Here is a 20,050-nt window from a genome sequence, read left to right on the forward strand (position 1 = left end):
GCTTTAAGTGGAAAAAAAAATAAGCGCCGGTACTCCATCTGAGTGACATGCTGTCAGTCTCCCATACAAATACGGGACAAAAACACGATATTCAGTGGCGTGCGCAGACATTTTGTGCAGCAGGTGCTCAGTGTCAAATAAGGCCACCTTGTGCAGCGTGTGGATCCACCGGCTGCCTTATTGTAGCAGCGTGAGATTCAAAAACAATTATCATAAATCCATGTTTTAAATTATTGCATATTTATTTAAATATTGGCATATTTTTTAAAATGCCCTAAAAAAGCAAAGGAAAGAAGGAGAGTGAGAGAGAGATGAGTGGATGTCACTACACATAATCCTGAATAAGTTAAGATAGACTTTTATTGTCCCTGTGCAATATTTATTTTTTAGTTTGTGATTGTGAAAAACAAATACTGCTGCAGTGAATCACTGGTTATTTGGTTGAGACAGTGTGAAGGAGGCCTCAGAAGACAGAGGAGCAGCAGCTGTGCGCATAAAGTGCGTCTTATTATCCACGCATTGCGCTTTGTAACCAAACCTCTGCTCCTCTAATTCCTCTCCGGGTCGGACAGGAAAACACTCTTTATTCTTTCGGGTTACTATACTGTTTAATGGACAAGTCATCAGCAGCGTGCATCCAGAGCTCGAGGAGAGAAATGTCCAAACTGTTTAATTATTCATCCACGAGAGGACACTGCATCACCGCAGAGCTGCATTCAAACTCTTTCACGTTCACCTCCTGTGTGAATAAATCTTTTAACAGACTCGTGCACTGGTGATTCTAACTGAGCGGCACGCGCACACAGAGCAGGCTGCAGCGCAGCTTTTATTCACCGTCTGTGTTTATTTCCGCTCAGTAGGAGGAGACTATCTGCGGTTTGGGGAAGTTGCGCAATATGGGAAACGCACAACTTTTTAGACCGTGAACCGCTTTCTGTTGCTTTACTGATACAATTTCTCCCGCGTTGGCGCTTTTTTATATATAAGTTACGCCATCATGAGAACACGACTGTCAGATGAATGAAAAACCCTATTTTGCTCTCGCTATAGACAATGAATCGTCCCGTGACTTCCGAGACTTACATTCGTCACCTCGGGTTCGGTGCGCGCCGCAAACTGTCCGACTTTCTGGACTCGAGCGACAGGTGGAGGGACGTGCTGGGATCCATACGGAGGCCGAGTGGGGAGCCCATGTACAGCCGGCTCCATGCAAGGTAAGACCGTGTGTGCTTGTTATTCATTCACGCAGAAAGTCTCCTAAATCTCTCCATCCGTCCATCCATCCATCCGTCCATCCATCCATCTGCCTCCAGGAGGTTCGAGGGCCTCGTTGCGCAGGGAAGGAGTCCCACCCAGGAGCTGCTGGATGACTGGGGGACCACCAACAGCACAGTGGGGGAACTTGTGGACATCCTGAAGAGTCACCGGTTACTGGCAGCCGCCAGTTTCTTACTACCAGGTGAGATCTTTTGGAATGCTTCACATCCAACCTGCTGCTCTGAGATCCAAGTCGTCAATACTTAACTATGACTCGTCAGTGCAGGAGTTTGCATGTTCTCTCTCAGAACCCAAGTGAGGTTTCTTCATGTAGACTGACTTCCTCCAGTAAACTAAAAAACACGTTTTATGTTTACTCGTGACTCTAAATGAGGAGTAGTTGTGAATGCACTGTTTTTGTCTTTGTGTGTGCCTGAGCTTTCATTTTCAGCTGGCATTGGCTCTCGATCTGGGGTGTCAAACATGAGGCCCGTGGGTCAAATTCGGCCCACAAAGAGCTCCAATCCGCTCCGCCAAGGCACTAAGCAAATTGTATAAATATCAAAGAAAACATAGATATTTAAAAAAAAACAACTGATTTCTGTAGAGTATAATTAACTGCTATGCTATAAGTGTGGAGCGATGCCACTAGAAGTTCCCCTCTGGGATTAATAAACTCAGTTCTAACTGTCAATCAATACAGACTTTTTCATCAAGTGTGCCTTGTGCCACAACAACAAAAAAGTTAAAACCTTCAGGTTATCATGGCACTATTTTACCTGTCCTGACGACTCCAGATGGAATTGTTGTGAACTAAAATGTTTGACACCGCTGGTACAGATCCTCACATAACAGTCTGGGTGACTGATGCATTGATGATAAACTTTTTTAACCAAATGTTATTTCTTGTTTTGGGGCCAATCCAGGTAAATACATACAGCCCAATTTGATAGTACAAATATACAATTCTAACCTTTGAATTGTGACAACTCCTTTGTTTGTATGCCATTCGCTATGAAAGAAACAGTGAAGGTGACGTGAACCCCGCAAAATCATTAGAGCAAGGAAAGTGCACAGTCGGCATGTTGACAGATGCATTTACGTACCTTTTTTTTTTTTTTTTTCTGTCTCTGCAGTAGAAGATGTCACCTCAGCAGAGACTCAGCTGGTCTCCGTGGTACGACCGGCCAGCGCTCTCTGCACCAGGCTGCTGGAGGAACGAGACGCGCAGCCGCCTCCGCTCACCTGCACTCTGCAGCCACGGGTGCCGATGGAGGATACTGAACCAGGTGGATGAACGTTCCCCGAAGTAATCCTTCTTCAAATGGCACTAATGTGTACATTGATACAAAAATCCACTTTGTAGAAATTCACATCTTTTGAAATTTGATGCCATCTAATTTAATGACATTTCATTTTGTTAGTTGTATTAATGAGGTTAGAATGACGACCGTTCCACCTGTGAAATCAATAACTGATTCAATTTTGGAAATTGCCATGCGGACCACAAAGTATGGAGATCAGGCAGCATGTGGGCGAGTCCATGTCTGCTCTGCATTATTGTTAGAGTGAGGCTGGAAAAAGCTACAGCCGGCAAAGCTTTTTAATAGTATATAAGTGTTAATATGTATATGCAACACAAATTATTATTGACAAAAATGTACTGAATAAAAGCGATTAAAAATTTTAGGGAAAATATTCTTGTAACAAGCAATAATATGATCATTTTGAGCTTTTAAGTGTAATGAAGCCAACATCATAATACCTAGCTGACGTTCTAAAATCTATTTTTAAAACCATAATGAGTGTTGCAGGGTATACGTCCTCAATGAATGAATGGGACAATCATCCCAAACACTCTACCTATCCTAGAAAAGCAAACTGCACAAAAGCTCGTTACATTAGCTACTTTACATTAGAAAGTTGTTTTTTTTTTAAATGTATTATTACATTATTGGATGAAATTATTACTTTTGAGAGTTGTTTTTTTTTAATGCTACTTCAAACACGTGATAAGTTATTACATTACTGGCAAAATGTTCTAACAGTAATGTCTCAAGCATCCTATTAGATCATTGGAAGGTATTTTGTGATTGGTTGTTTCTGCCACTTTCAGCTGAGTCGACTTGGCATTTTGATTGTAATGTTGCTCAATTAAAAACTTAAGAGTCAGAGAAAACATTTGACATCAGCCATACAAGTAAAACTGTTTCACAGTTGTGTGATGAAGCTGAAACTGCAGAATGTATTCGGTATACTCAAAGTGTCATCAATTGACCAGTAGGGGGCAGATCTGGGGTCCTGACTGCCTTCCTGCGTCCGCACTGCCTCAGGTTTCTCCAGGTTCTTGTACAGCGAGCTGATGATGATCACCGGTAACTTTGACGACCGCCCCACGTCCAGCGGCGGCAGCCGGCTCGGCGAGGGAGGCTTCGGCACGGTCTACAGAGGTCTGCTCAACAACAGACTGGTGGCGGTGAAAAAACTCAATCCGGTGAGTGGAAATACTTTCCCGCCGCCGGCGTGTGCAGATGATGACACAAACCACAATAAAAAAAAAAACAACGTGACGTCATTCAGGTGGAGGACATGCCGATGGACACGCTGCAAGATCAGTTCAATCAAGAGATTCAGGCTCTTCAGGTGTAAGTTTCAGAGGAAAAGAAAGTTCTATCAATTGATGGCGTGTTGGTGAAATTCCGATTTCGGGCCTGATTTGGTAGCGTTGTTTGCTCCGCAGGCTGAAACACGAGAATTTGGTGAACATGGTTGGATGGTCCTATGATGAGCAGCACCTGTGTTTAGTGTACGGCTTCATGGCCAACGGCTCGCTGCTGGACCGGCTGGCCTGTTCGGTAAGCAGCAGTCCCTCCTCCTCCTCCTCCTCTTCCTCCCCCTCCTCCTCCCTCTCAGGGCTTTTGTTAAAATGTTCTTTCTGCACTCAGGATGGAAGTCCTCCGCTCTCCTGGAAACAGAGATGCTCCATAGCTGAAGGGTCGGCTCGAGGTTTGGAGTATCTGCACGTCAACCATCACATTCACAGAGACGTTAAAAGGTTTTCAAAGTGTTTTTTTTTTTTCTACTTTAAGATCTCACTGGAAAATGCTTGAGGGGTTGCAGATAAAAAAGTTTTATTTTACCTTTAAAAAAAGGGATCATTTCCCCATAAAGCTGACTGTTTGTACTCTTGGGTTTCTTTTCTATGTCCAGCGCAAACATCCTGCTGGATGAAAAGTTTGTGGCAAAAATCTCCGACTTCGGCTTAACGAGGGCGTCGGCCAAGCGGACGTCAACAACCATGATGACGGAGACGATTGTGGGTACCCGGGCCTACATGGCGCCCGAGGCTCTGAGAGGGGAGATCACGCCGAAATCCGACGTCTACAGTTTTGGAGTGGTGGGCTTTCAGCACGCACACGCACACACACACACACACACACACACCGCTGCAATGTAAAATCAAAAGTTACGACTCGGCACTGATCCACACGTTAGGACACTAACATTACAGTTTGCATTTCATCCCATCCCTTTATCGTGTGTGTCGTGTTTCACGATCTCCTAAATAAACCCAAATCCACAGCCGCGGCGCGTCATCAAACCATAAATGTCATAAACTTATTCCTTCATTCTTTGATTCCCTCCATGGAGAGTTTTATGCGGATCGGAGATCTTTTCGGGCGTCTGAACAAACTCTGAGGTGCCAGTGAGGCTGCCTGGCTCTTCGCTGGGGAGATAAGAGTTCCCACCCGGCTGGAGAAATGAGATTAACCTCCCGTCTCCCTCCGCCATCCGCAGGTGTTGTTGGAAATATTGTCCGGACTCGCGCCAGCTGATGAAAACCGCGAGCAGCAGTTCTTGGTAAGCCGCACAAAAGAGGCTTTTGTCCCGTGCACCAGCCAAGCTCGACGCTTGTGATTACGGCTTATTAAATACTTTTGAGTTTGATCAGAATGGGAACATTATCGGTCAGTGGAATCACTTGTAAAAAAAAAAAAAAGGGGTTGAATCCCAGTTTAATGTCTCCAGTTTCTGTTCAAATAGGAAAACAATGGGAGTTGTTGACGCGTGCAGAAGCCGGAAGGCACCTGCGGCGTGATTAAAGCGCCAGCGCGCCGTTTGTTTATTCGCTTATTTTCTGGGCCCCTCTCAGATGGAGATGAGGTACGACATAGACGACGAGGACGAGGAGTTGACCCTGGGGGACTTTGTGGATAAAAAGATGAGAGACTGGGAGCTGAGCCAGGTGGAGTGCGTCTACTGCTTGGCCTCCAACTGCCTCCACGATCGGAAGAACAGGCGGCCAACAATCAAACAGGTAAGAGCGACTCTGCAGGTTGTCAGCATTGCTTCTGTTTTAGTCCGTATCAATGCGTCCGGCGGAAGGATTGTCAGCCGACGCCACGAAAATACCAAAATCCAAACGGTCTTGCGTCCTCCCTCCCTCCCTCCCAAGCACCAGAATGTGGTGCAGCACAGCGGTGTCGTGGGTTTGGGCCGTTGCCTGAATATGGTTCCGGCAATCCAAAGATCTATACGTTAGTTGATTTTTAGGACTTTAAATTAGATGGACTTTCTGCTTTAATCTCAGCTGGAGGGGGTGAATCGATTTGGTCAGTCACAAAGTAGGACATCGACCTCAGATGGACAACGTAATGACGTGTGGCTCAATCATCGAATCGCTTTAGAAAACTGTTTTTGTTTATAAAGTGGGGTTTAACCTCTTGCTCAGGCTAAATTTCTCCAGCATCCCCTCTGCTGAGCGATTTGCTCATGCAGGACGTCGGCAAGTGTTTCGCCACCGGGCTTGACCTTCGTTTTGGTCAGACGCAAGTTGTGCCGAGTCGGCCGTTTTCTTTGTGAATAACTGATCTTCTCAACAGGCGGTGTCGGAGATTCACGGCGTTGTCAAAAACATTTCACTGGAGTGACGCGTCGCCTCAGAAGACCAGACTGACCAGCCTCGGTTTTATAAATGAATGTTACACTGACTTTTTTTTTTTTAAATCAAGCGTGCTTTCAAAAATGTTACTGAAATCAACTGTATTTCTGATTAGTGTGAATTTTCTGTAAATGTTCCAAAAACACCAGTCACATGTTGCAAACAGCAGATTGCAGTGTTTCTACATGTACAATCCCAATGGAATTACTGCACTGTGAATAAATAAATAAATAAAATACACAATGTGATTTAAATATTTTATTTTTCTTCTTTAAAAGAAAGATTTGTAAGAAAACAAATGACCCCCCCCCAAAAGAAATGACACCATATGTGAAGAAAAGGAATCTCCCTTCAAACACGAGGTGAGTTTAGTAGTTTGTCTAATAATATGAATCAGTAGACCAGTGAATGTGGCAACATTTGATTAAGGTATTTCCTTTCCGATGCGGTCGATTGGCAATCCCTCATATTTGGAAAGCAGCAAAGTGTGAGTAGCTTCCTCTCTCTCTCTCTCTCCGAGCTGTACTGACGGAACGCCATTGTTATTTATTTTTTATTTTTTTGGAAGCCCCGGTTCGATTCACTGTGATCCTGACTGACACCGACAATCACCAGCACGGACCAGACTTGTTTCTTAATCGTAGATCATCACACAGCTACAATATGTACATTTACAGCACTTGCATAGAAAAATAAGTTTCTCAGCAGATGATTTTTTATTTCTTTTTTTTTTTTTTTTTAAATCTTTTATATGTAAACCACAGTTATATCAAAAAAAAAAAGAGAGTCAATTTTCCAATATAAAATGCACTGTTAAAACAAACCGATAAAGACGCAAAGTGGGATCGTTATCGTCGTTTCTGCTTTGGAGCACCTTGTCGTGCAAACAGTAGGAGACAAATCGACACGTTAGACACAGAAGACATTAAAATCGACACGGACTTTAGGAATGAGAGTTAGGAATTTGAGCATGTGGACTCAAAAGAGGGGGAGTTTTATCATATTGGCGCAAGTTCACGTCAGCTGCAGTGATGTTTCGAAAGTTGTAAAGCCGGCAACGTAATTTAAAAAAAAACAAACAAACAACCTCAATTGTGACTTTGGGATTCTTTGAATTCGGTATGTCGAGTGACTGTATTAACACATGAATGCGTTTCCATTTGGCAAGCTACAAATGGAAATGCTGAAGTGTGTCATTGCTCAGTGTTCCTTGGCGTGCATAGTTGGGTCTCTGGGTGAACTCTGGGAATTTGAGGTCTTATTTTTTTTTTTTTTTTAAACAAGCGTGTCAAATATGATTCCCCCCTCCCCCTCCTCCTCCCCCCACTGCAGGAATGTTCCAGTGTGGAACGTGCTCGGGGTGGAGTTGAAGGTTCACTGCTGAGGTCGGGCTAGTCTTCCTCTCCCTCGGCAGGTGGTCGGGTGATGCGACGGCCGCCCCTCTTTCCGGCGGGGCCTTTGGGCTTGGCGAAGGCCTGCTTGTGTGCATGCTGTTTGGGATGCACCTCGTCGTACAAGTAGTCGCCCGTCAGCTCATCCCCGTTGTCGATTTCCAACTAGCGGACGTTTAAAAAAAAACCCACACATAAGTCTTTATCTTTCCAGGAAGTCAGTCTGAAATAGTGAAATGGTCTTATTTTCGGGGTCTGATGTTCAGTTCAAACTTGATGGGAGCGGAATGGAAGTGAAGCGCGCTACAGCACAGCGACGTAATGAACGTGTCACTCAAAGGTTTTTAAAATGCTGCATCTCGAAGGCATGGGGGGGGGGGGGGGGGGGGGACGCCAAACCAAAGAGGAAGACGGATCCTGATGACACTAGAAAGTGTATGTACCCAGGAAACTGAAATATAACCCAAAATAACCAGAAATAGACTTCAAAATTGTGTAGAAATTTCAAATTTGATCTCTTCAACCCTTTTTTTGTCTGATCGTATTTGGTGACGTCCTCATTTCTGCCCACACGCATCAGCCACGGAAAACTTGATTACACAGTTGAGCCGAGGAACTTTGCTTTAGCAGGATTTCTGGAGATTGTATAATTTCTACTTTTTACTCCACATAATTGAAACCCACAGAGTAATTATGGCTCTTTTTGCTGCAACTGACTGGTGAATTACAGAGTATAAACAGTCTTTCAGTCAATCTACTGAGCAACGTCTCCAACTTTAAGATTGAAACACTGAAATGTGTGGATTTTTTAAAATTAATTCTACGTTTTTCACAAGGTTTACTAAAAAAGGAGGTAAAGGTTTGAAACTTAAAGTTAAGAAAACAGACTGAATGTCATATAAAGGGTGATGTACTAATTTAAAAGAAATCAGAGGGTTTTTTTTTTAAAGCGAAAGTCTTAGGCCCCCCGTTTCTTTTTGAAAGGTGCCAACTCATGGCCCTACATGAAAACTACATCATTTACGCGTTAATGGACATCGTTGCGTGTGTAAACGCAATACTTCCCTGAACAAAAATGTGTTTTCACTGAAACATGCAATGCAACTTTTCACCACTAGGCGAAGCATCGAGTCATTCGAAAGAAGCACTAAAGAACCCAGCCAGGGAAATACATAGTGGCACAAAGCGCTGCCTTAAAATGAGATTTTTTTTTTCAAGCACAAGATTTCTGACCTTTTTCTCAATCTCAATCCGGAGGTTGTTTTCCACCATGTCCACCAGGGGGTTTTTGCAGCTGGAATACAGCATCCTCTCCCGGATGCTACACTTGTACCCGGGCATGGAATAAATGAAGACTGCAAAACAAGGAGAATCATTGAGAGCAGCGTATAAAAAAAAAAAAAAAAAAAAAAGAAAGATAGAATGGGAATAAGGTGACCTCCTCACCTGTAGACTCCAAGTAGTCGCCCTCATGGGAATGTTTGTAGAGGAAGAAGTGGTAGCGTGCGGAATCTTTCGGGATCCTCGACGGCAGATCCTTCAAGTCTGTTGGCTCAGTGCTGCACAACCGGATAATTTCCTGTTGGTCATCTACTTCCTGTCGACATGAAGAGTATTCAAAAGCAGAAAGGAGCCATCTTTTTCTCCTCTCCGGGGGTGTTTGAGTGACTTGTTTACTGAAAACCTGCTGATGTGTAACCCAGCTAGTGATGACCAAACAAAGAGACAAAGGCCAAACAGCCACAATTATTCCTTTGTACTTTGGACAGATCTGATCTTGTGACATGAACCGTCTGAATTTCAATGAGACGAGCTGACACAAAGGCTTTTTGGGCAAAATGACTCATTGTTTCAATTTGGAAACAACTCCTGAGCAAAAGAAGAAGAAAAAAAAACCCTAAACCCTCATTAAAAAAAAAAACAAAAAGGTAAAAGATTGGACAGGCGCATTCGGTGCCTCACCTTCCTCTAAAGAACTCACCAGCTGCACGTAGTTGACTCTCTTGTCCCTGAAGCGTTCCAGCGCTGCGACGGCCTCGCCGTGCAGAGGGAAGGCCACACCGGCCAGAGTCTGCTGCTTGGTGTCCACGCTGATGTCCGTCTGCACCTGGAACCACCAAAACACACATGAAGCAGGAGACGTTAGAGCTCCGACAGCTGGATGTGTGTAAAATATCTGATCCATTCTTGGAATAACATTTTGACAACAACACATGAGTAAAACTGTTTTTGTGCCGTTTTCTTTTCAAAAATAAGTGGATGGTCACCTTCTTCAATCACTGAGGACTCCCAACAACCATTTTATTAAACTGTTGATTTTAATATATACAAATTCTATACTAATATACAGAATGGCCATATATACAGAATTGTGGTTGTTGCATCAGGCAAAATACTATTTTCTCAGTTTTTCGGATTATTTTACAGTGCCACAATTTAATTCTTAAACATGTTTGAAACTTTTTGGTTTTATGTCACGAGTGCAAAATGAGAAGGTTGTGATATTTTTATGTGTAAAACTGAAACCGTCTCAGATCCTCTTGGCAGGCTGTTACTAGACACCAGGCTGAATACAGCTACTGTGTCTTAAGCAGATCAGCCAATAATACATTATGTTATGTTGTGTGCAAGTGATTAAAATCAATGCATCACAATGTAGGAGATCATTTCACCGTCCTGATCACTTGAATGAGAGGAAAGGAATAAACTTTATTAAATTTTTTCCCCATCAAAAAGTAACAAAAAGGAGCTTACAAGTGTGACAAACAGCTTTGATGGCGGCGCATGATGAGAGCAGACGAGGCGCTCGTATCACAAGTGACAAGGCAGCGCCGCCAATTCGCACAGAAAAAAAAAACGAGGAAAGGCTGCACGGATTACACTGATGGATTGCATCTATTTTTAGAGTCCTGTTCCCACAAAATGAAATGCCGTGCAAACATGATTGAGCCTCTGATGCGGCTACCTCGCATACCAAAAAGGATTGCGGGTCTTTTTTATCCATCTGCTACGTAAAAGGCAGGCGGTCTCCAAGGCACAGCGGCGATAAATATTTCAAAGCCTCTTTTCTTTCTTTCACCAGGGTGATATAGATTAATGGTATATTATCTTCCCTCACCAGCTGGTCAGGCGGGACGAGCGCTGCAACTCACTTTCCATTTGCTGTGCTGCCTTTAATTGCGCTGCACAAACTCTGAACACTCCCTTATATGGTGATGAAGACAGTTCTTGTTGACACAGCCGGCCAGGCAGAGGAGCAATCGCAAAATGTGCATCAAGAAAAAAAAAAAAAAAAAAAAGAGTTTGGATTAATTTAGAGTGATAATCCCTAAAGACTAAAGAGCAACACTTTGAATATTGACTTTTCTGCTGGGTGAAGCCCTCATCAGCTCCGCATCAGCAGCATGAATACTGCAGCAGCATGCAGTGGATCTCGCGTTACACTATTCCACCGTGAGCACAATGATGCAGCTCACCTGCGCCTCGTGCAAAATCCCCCAACAGATAACCAGATTTACTGAGCACTCGGATTTGCCACGGAGATCTCACCGTGAAAACCCGAGAAACCACGAGGAGCTGTTCTTGAAAGCACTTTGTTAAACCTGAAGGTTTATGACTGCGTGCAAGAACTTCTTTTTTATGGCGCCATGGGTGCGAGCTGTGCAAGCCCAGTACATTCACCTCTGCCAACATCCCGCTGTTCTGATGCCTCAGCATCTCCACGCTGTGTTGACACTGCCAGCCAAGCATATGCACACTTGCACTGCTGCTGACCTTGTGCTTGTTGTGGAATGCTCCACCACTGGCCTTCATTGAGGCCCCCCCCCCTCGTTTACACGCCAGCATTTCATGTGACAACAATCTAATTCATTAAAAAAATAAATAATGAAAGTGGTGCTTTTTTCACTGCAGCAGCGGAAACACCCACTCCGATGTAGTTAGTATGCACACCAGCACCATGACAGTGAGAGAAAGTACAGTTAAATAGAGTCTTTACAACCCATCTGGCTCTTGGCACCTCTGTTAATTCATCAAAAATGAGCTATTAGCTCAGCCTAAGTGCAATTAGGATTCACACCTCTCATTCTTTGTTGTCATATTAACTGCTATTTAACACAAACAGCAATGAAGGAACAACATGATACTTTACAAATTAACCTGTTTATTGCCTTTAAGACAATCAAACGAGCCAAAATACATGAGGAAAATCTCCCATAAAAACAGATGGTTATTTAAAAATGTCTTTTGATTTCATTTATTGTTATTTATATAAAATAATAATTACATTTGAGTATTATCAACTTCCATATGCTACATGTATAATATATTGCTATACAACAGCCCTTCCTGATGAAAACATATCAAAATGTAACTATAATCTCAAAGGGGCGTGGCCACGGAGCTGCAATGAACATCTGACAGAAACAGGAAGTGATGCGTAGCTCTGTTCTACATGCTGCCATCTGCCTGAAACCTCATGTGTGTCATCATAGTGCCGCCTGAACGCACCCATATGCTTATGTCCATTCATAGCCAAAGCGCCACCCATTGGTAAGAGGACGTTTAAGGAAATTATATTTTCAAATGGCCCCAAACTTTGTGATGTCATCCTTGAGATTGGTAGGGATGTGAAGCAAATCGGGACACACTAAAATGTCTCAGAATAGCAGAGGACTTAATTTGGACAATAATGAACCATCCAAGGTGGAGGTCATTCAGTTAGCCGACACATTCCAGAGACTCCAGCAGGGAACATCAACGTTTGGAGTTCATGCAAAACTTTTAAAGGACTACTGTGGAACTTTAACCACACAGCGAATCATCTTATTTAGTGTTCTCATCGTCATAGCTTGAAAGTATGCAGAAATGCACTCGGTGGCATGTTTGGATATTAGTATTGCATACGACATGACAGTGTGTGACCGGCCAAGATCCCCAGGTGAGACATTCACACAGCTGAAGTTTAGTGACAGTTTTATACACAAATATCGCTACAGTGCAGAAATTGTGACAACTACAAGAACGTGGCACCTGCTGGAACAGAAGCGACAAGGCGAGTATTTTTTTTAACGTTTGATTGAGTGAATGCTGATTCTGAGGATTATTTCCTTGTTTTTTGACTCACTTCGACTGCCCTCCCAACCAATTTGAACCTTTCAAGTATCAAAATGTGTTGCTTTTTTATGGCATTCTTGCAATGCTGCAACTTACTATCTTTAAGACTTTTAATATTTTAACTTTTCTACTATTTTTTCCCCCCCATGTAAATGAATGAGGAAAGATTTTTCAATTCTTCGGCCTATAAAACCTTCACCAATTTCTAAACCTCTTTAAACTTCTTCATATATTTCAAACTTTTAAAGTCATTTTTTACACTGTGGGTGGGGAAAAACCCTTCAACACTCATTATTGTGTCAACGGGGCCCCGAGATCCCTCGCTGTTTTACATTTCAAACACGGGGGATGCAATTTACAGTAAAAGACTGCTGTGAGATAAATTAAGCCACACACATACACACACACGCACACACATTGAAGGTGTGACGCCATGTTAGCTGTCATAAAAACTGAATTTGACACACTCTTGCCAAAAACTATTCTATTATTATTAATGACGTTGGTGTCGACAGGGATTTAAAGGGTGTTTTGAGCTACTGAAGCAAAACCATTTCCTGCGAAGGATTAATAAAGCTCTATTCTATTAGGATGGTGGTTTACAGAGTGGGACGGGAACCACAAAAATCTGGGGTTCATAGGGATGCCTTTCCACGGCATGATTGTGTAACTTTTAAGTTTTCAGATCAAATCCGTAGAGGCCAAAACTATTAACTACTGTTACTACAAAGCAGTTACATCTGTAGCCTATATTAAAAAGAACAATACCAGACATTGTGAATTAAAAGCAGTATTGTGCTTTTTACTGCTTTCATGCTTTAAATGCGCTACTATGTTAGTTTATCAGACAGAGCGCACGTGGGCTGCTCGGAGATGATCTCACATCACAACAGAACCTGAAATCCAAGCAGGTCGTCCTTGTGTTTACCTCACTGAGTTTGATCTGCCTCAGTTCCTCCTCTGCAGCGGTGAGAGGCAGCGGGGCCGCCTGCGATGTCAGATACTTCCTGTAGCCACTGAGGATCAGCTCATCCTGCAGACCAGGCGACAGTGCAAAGTCACATGGCAACACAGGTGGGGAAATAGCGGCTGCACGCATCACAACAATTCAGTAGGAATCTAAAAATAGTTTGATAGTTATAGCCAGTCTGCATGGATGTGACTTTCACTTCATGTCAAGTGTTGTAATTCGACCGACCTTCGCGGTGCCAAAGATCTCGTCCTTGATGTGCCCACCGCCAAACTCTTTCTTCAGTGTTGCTCTGGTGGCGGCGTAGAGCATTTTGTGTCGCACCTGTTAAAAAACATGAGGGAGGTTTTCATTCTTTTTCATTTCATTTCTTCATGTTTATCGAAAGGAAAAGAGGATTTGTATGATGGCTGCAGAGAAAATTTGGCTGTTTGTGTATCCATTATGGTGATACATTATTATGACAATACATAGGTATAGGTATTCCATGCAATCTTTAAATCTGTAGAAATTTGGTCCTAAAAATTCGAAAAGCCTGACATGCAGCTTCAGACATGTAAAGTCTTGAACAATTTAAAAGCATAACATACAAAATCAGTACTTAGTGGAAGCAAGATTTGCACCCCCGGCTGCTTTTGTCCCCAGTAATCGTGCAGTTCTTCATTGAATTTAAGCCATTTAGAGACGTTAACCTGATTTGTTTTTTTGTTGGCTCAGAGTTGGTGGTGCAATTTCCTGTTAATGGCTGAAATCAAAAGAGACGGGCTCATTCCAGTCCACCCTTCTCCAAATACTGACATCATCACGGCGGCAAAAATACAGCGATATAAACCAAACAAAAGCTTCTTTTTCTGGGTCTTGCCAGTCGAGTGGCTTATTTGATAAACTTTCAACAATCGACTCGCTCCTTGTTAGTGGCTTGTTTCTATTGATGGTTCGTCATGACGTCCTGACCATGTAATTGATCTGCATCAAAATTTGCTCACACGCCAGTCAGTGTCCCCCACAACTAACTGGGAGCTGGATAGATGTTCAAACATGGATCAATGTGAAAATAACTTGAAACATTTCTCAGTATAGAATACAGGCTGGATCGGTTATTTACGCCCCCCCCCCCCCACACACACACCCTTCCAGAAATCATATTCATCTCCAGACCTTGAAATAATCCCTAATGACAATGTCTATTTGAATGGGATTATTGCAGTCTGCTGCAGAGTCAATCTGGAATCTGATTTCTCCTTTACATTATATCACTGAAGAGTGAACATGAAACTTTTGCAAAGTACTGTGAACTTTATTTACGGAGGTTGTAACTTTTAGCATTAGCATTACTTCCATAAAACGGTCTTTAATACGGTGATTTAGAAACGTGTACCATTTACATTTGACCCATCTTTAGCTGCATTCCGTGACATAAAACCCTGCACAGGTCTCAAAACAGCCAAAGAGCAAAACACACTTCCTCTATCAAATATCGGACATGAAACATTTTAAATACAGCCGGCAGGACAAACACAAACTGATAACTCTTCAGACTCAGTTCATGCGGCAGCGCCAGTGCACACACCAATTGTGAAAAGAATCTTGCAACTTGTGGGCAAGCCTGAACCTGAGGCCTCCCTCTAAAGTTTGAGGGCAGGAATGTCGAGCCCGGCCGCATCGCCCCGACAGCGAATACGATTTTGTACCCTTTAGTTTGAGTGCTGAAAATATCCGTCGTCTTCTCCCCGCAACATTCCTCTTTCCACTGCTACAGACAAAAGGTTTGTCTATTTATTTGTTGTGATTATGAACTGCTATGACGTGACTCACTAAGTGGTTCATCAAGTTTCTATGAAACCAAGTGGCGATGACTTAAGCGAGTCAAGAACAATCAAAAGAAAGACATTTTCTCTCCGAGGGAGGAGCACGATAACACAGGCCTGTTTCACCTAAAAACACTAACAGTGAGTTTTAGGTCAAAGAGAGCCGGGAGGCCGAGTGTCGAGTTACTTTGGACACCAAGATCATTATTTAGATTTCAAGAGGTCTGTTAGGGAATGATGAGAGGCTACACGAACTGGCCTGCTTCATGTGGTAAACTCCACCCATCTGATACCCAGAGCGGAGGAGGGTAAATGCCATGCAAAATGTGAAACTATTCATTAAGTTCGGTGCAGGCCTCTCTTACAGTGGAGTGGTCCGGTGACCAGGCCAGGAAGATCCACTCGTAGCCTTGGTTGTTAGAGGAGTCCAGCCGGTACAGGATATAGCAGGGAACGTCATCGTCAAGAAGAGGCAGCACTAGCGAGTCATACTCTTGATCCCACTTCTTCGATGCTTTCCTGGTGTCGCCCAGAGTCAGCTGCTCTGGAAAGCAGATGTGTACAAAAAAAAAAAGAAGAAAGAAAGAAAGAAACAACTTTAAGCCGTGTGTGGAATTTGTTAGTCATTCTGATAGTCAGGCATCTAAAAATTGGGCAGAAGTCCCGGTTAAAGGAGTTTTCTTGGCAGAGGAAGTTGTAAACAATCTCCTGGCCTTTAAGATGTTTCTTACCATCCTCAATGACGATCTTTATGGCACGATATTGGTCTCCAGTTTTGGCACAGGCAAAGATGTCCTTCACATCATTCCCCGCTGAGGAGAAACAGAGTGGGTTAGTCTCACGCTGCATGCTTGACAACAATAGTCCATCTGACACGATCCTTTAAAGTCATGAACTGTAAGTGTAGATCCAGGAGTCAGCCAGTGAAAAAGATCATTTAAAACAAGTCAATTATTTCTACACTCATGAACAAAGACTTGTCACACATATTATGGCTTCTGTTTAAAAAATAAAAGAAAACCCTCACAGACTCACCTTTGACCCCAAACCACAGTGCAAAGAAACGTCACCTTGACTAGTTGTAGCTGCATGACTCCACATTTTATCCCCAACCTAACAGCACCGATAAAGCTCGTCCATAAGCCTCACTAAACACTTTTTTTGTTATTAATTATGCAAGAAGGCAGAGCTGCAATGCTGTGTTAGCTGATTCTTAAAAGCACACGCACTGCATACCTAACAAAAACTTTTGAAACAATTTGGTGCAGTCAAGCACTGGGATTCAATTTCATTCATCCTGCAGAAATTTGCAACAGTAATCAGAATAATCGATGCGTTTGGTTCTGCATTCAAATATAAAAGCCCGCTGACAGCTGTGTGGAAAAAGTTAACACGCCGCCTGTCTTCACCCTTAATATGCACCTGATTTCACCCTATCCTGTCACGTGAGAGACGAGATCTGAACATTTCTACACACCAACAAGTCAGTCATTCGTATAGAAACCCCGGCAGGCACCAGGCCAGCAGTTTGGATTAATGAAGGCGTCGCCCTTCCATTCAAAGCCCCGAACCGCACGGTTTAACGTTTGCACTGAAAAGCCGAGGCTTAGTGGAACAGGGAGGGGGCGGAAGGCAGATTGTATTAGTGTTTCAGTAAGCCTGTGAAACACTCGGAGATCTCTAAAAGTGCTCCAACACGGCTGATCTCTCACATCACGGTAGCACACCGCTAGCTCCGAGTGGCTAGCTCACTTGACGCCAGCTTCCCGTTTGCGAGGCGCAAAAAGCCGGCCCGGAGCATCCGCCCCGGGTCGACAAACACACACACACACACACGGTGGGAGACGCAGACAAGACAGAAGAGAGAAGCGGCTACCTTGAATCCCCGTTTGATGTGACATGGTGTCTTTCGTCGGATCAAACGCTGATGCAGCTGACCGAGCAAATCCAGGGCAGAGAAGCAGGAAGTGGACGGCCCGGCGAGCCACGCCCCCAGTGTGACGTCACCGGCGCGACCCGCCTGTTTTATGACAATTTAATTTATTGTAGTTCTATTTTTTTTTTTGCTTTCAATGTAATTTAGCTTACTTTGATATTAACCAAAAAAACGTGAATAAAAGCCCATACACATCCAATATCTTTTCCACGTGTTAAACTGGACGGGTTTTATACCAAATAGAATAGTAAAGAGAAGAAAAGAGAAGAGAAGAGAAGAGAAGAGAAGAGAAGAGAAGAGAAGAGAAGAGAACGGAAGAGAAGCGAAGAGAAGAGAAGAGAAGATACTTTATTAATCTCATACTCTGTTATATGTGTTCTAGTAGAGCTGCAAAATATTTTATCTCCGGGATTAAAATAATATTTCTATTCTATTCTATAGATAGATAGATAGATAGATAGATAGATAGATAGATAGATAGATAGATAGATAGATAGATGGATGGATGGATAGATAGATAGATAGAAGACAGAATGCTGGCTAGACTATTGTTATTACTACTACGAGGATCATTATTACGGTCTGTGGTTTCAGTCATTTCATAATGTTTCCCCCCTTTTAGCAGCAGATCGTTTGTGACGTTAATCTGCAACATCTTAAAGCCACCTGCCCGTCTCTGCTTACCGTTCTTATAAATAAATATATATTACCATAAATAAATAAATAAATAAATAAATAAATAAATAAATAAATAAATAAATACTATGGCATCCACATGATCACTCCCCACAAGGAATCCCAGCCTTAAGTAAAATAGAACTGATAGAGGCAGACTCATGCAGGAAATTGTAAAGTCTTCTTCAAAATAGTATGAGGACCGTGTCACATTCAACTTGACTAATCGGGACAACCTTTTCCTCATCCGGTTTCCAAGCAACTTGTCCCTGATACACTCAAGGGTATCAAATATTAGACGATTCATAATTCATATACATTAGTTGCTGAAAGCCTTTCAGCCAAGCTCACCTCTTCAGTATGAAATGAAATCCATAGTTGTGTTGACTCAGAGACTGTTTACTTCTCAGCGTGGCAGCAAAGAACTCCCAAAAATAACACTAGATGATTTGTGGGGGGCTTAGTGCATTTCTCTTTTACTGTTTTGGTTATTGTCGGATTAATTTCTTGTCATTTTCAATTTATATGTTGGAGCACAAATCTGTGCTGATGATTTGTAAGATATCTTACAGACATTTACAAGTTATGCAACTGATACATGCTTCTTGTTTATACTTTAAACATAATTCCAACTATTTTGGAACTTAGGCAATGCTCAAATTGATTTCACAAAGATAGGCCGACATTTCTGTTTTTAGTGATGAATTAATTTTTAATCAACGTATTATTATTGTAGCTTTTCTTAATCAACAATTTAAGTTAATTGAGTTTTTTATATATATATATATATATATATACATATACATTTTATATTGCACAAATGTCAAGCTATCTCTTTGAACTTTTACATCCACAACTAGAAAGAAAAACCCCAGACTCCTATAGGAGTAAGCATTGATGACAGTGAGGAGGAAACATATCAATCAAACCCGGTTCAGAAGATGAAGGTGTGTCAAACCCATATCAATTCAGGGGCCACATACAGTTAATATGACCTTGAGTTTAATAACCTCTTAATAATTAATAAATAAGTGCTTTTAATTCTGTTGTCTCCTAAAATGCAACAAATGAGTTGATTAGTATGTGAAATTCTTTAGGGCGATCATGCTGAAAGATTATGCGTAGAAAAACGAACCCTCTGTACAGTTTTGATGTTAAAGCTGCTTCACATGCAAAATTGCTGCCGATGTCAAAAATGAAAAAGTTTATGCACCTCACATTGAAGCAGCTTGGATCAAGCAAAATCATGTACAATAAAATCTGAATATGGACTATTTTGAGGGGAGAGCCCGTGTAGAAAGGTGTGTTTTGAATGTGATTTGAAGGTGTGGGAACGTTCTGGTTAAGTGTGTTACAGAGTCGAAAGGCAGAGGGGTTCAAGACTCTCAGATGTCTGGTGAAAATATAATGAAATAGTACCGAAAAGTGATTACTTTGTTATTTTTACGTCTTGTTTGAGGAGGCCAGTTTGGGAGAGCGGCTGCACGTTTGACACCTCTAGGACATAATAAAAGAGAAAAAGGGCCCACATGGTGGTGCAATGGTTAGCGCTCTCACCTCACAGCAACAAGTGTTTGTTCAAACACTGGCAGGAGTCTTTCTGTGTGGAGTTTGCACATTCTCCTTGTGTGTGCGTCGGTTTCCTCCAAGTACTTCGGTATCGTCCCACAGTTCAAAAAACATACATGTAAGGTTAATTGGTGACCTTAAATTGTGTGAATGTGGATGTTTGCTTGTGTGTCTCTGTGTTTGCCTTGTGGTTGTGTATCCTGCACTCGCCCAGTTAGCTGGGATTGGCTCCAGCGCCCTGAGACCCTGAACAGGATTAAGAGGTACAGGAGATGGACGGATGAATCAAGAGAGCCAAGGGAGGGCCAGTCTGGAAAGACACGTGATTTGAAGTTGTTTACAGATGTTCAGAATTCGACTGAGTCCTGTGTTACAGTCGGAGGAGCT

General features: G+C 42.6%; 2 protein-coding genes across 2 annotated transcripts; one reads left to right on the top strand and one right to left on the bottom strand.

Moving 5' to 3' along the window:
• Positions 1-767: 767 nt before the first annotated feature.
• Positions 768-6,451, top strand: irak4 (interleukin-1 receptor-associated kinase 4). Its single transcript, XM_080475444.1, has 11 exons — positions 768-1,214; positions 1,314-1,459; positions 2,394-2,546; positions 3,591-3,751; positions 3,838-3,902; positions 3,998-4,112; positions 4,203-4,312; positions 4,468-4,654; positions 5,056-5,118; positions 5,411-5,575; positions 6,141-6,451. The coding sequence occupies exons 1-11, from the start codon at positions 1,054-1,056 to the stop codon at positions 6,186-6,188; spliced, it is 1,374 nt and encodes a 457-aa protein (XP_080331570.1). The 5' UTR covers positions 768-1,053; the 3' UTR covers positions 6,189-6,451.
• A 21-nt stretch (positions 6,452-6,472) lies between these two features.
• Positions 6,473-17,476, bottom strand: twf1a (twinfilin actin-binding protein 1a). The gene is made up of 9 exons (XM_080475445.1): positions 17,360-17,476; positions 16,215-16,295; positions 15,849-16,027; positions 13,904-13,999; positions 13,634-13,738; positions 9,572-9,697; positions 9,037-9,187; positions 8,824-8,945; positions 6,473-7,755 (listed from the first exon to the last, which is right to left on the bottom strand). The coding sequence occupies exons 1-9, from the start codon at positions 17,382-17,384 to the stop codon at positions 7,591-7,593; spliced, it is 1,050 nt and encodes a 349-aa protein (XP_080331571.1). The 5' UTR covers positions 17,385-17,476; the 3' UTR covers positions 6,473-7,590.
• Between the last annotated feature and the right edge of the window lie 2,574 nt (positions 17,477-20,050).

This window comes from Lipophrys pholis (assembly GCF_963383615.2).
Source record: "Lipophrys pholis genome assembly, chromosome: 11".
Lineage (NCBI taxonomy): Eukaryota > Metazoa > Chordata > Actinopteri > Blenniiformes > Blenniidae > Lipophrys > Lipophrys pholis.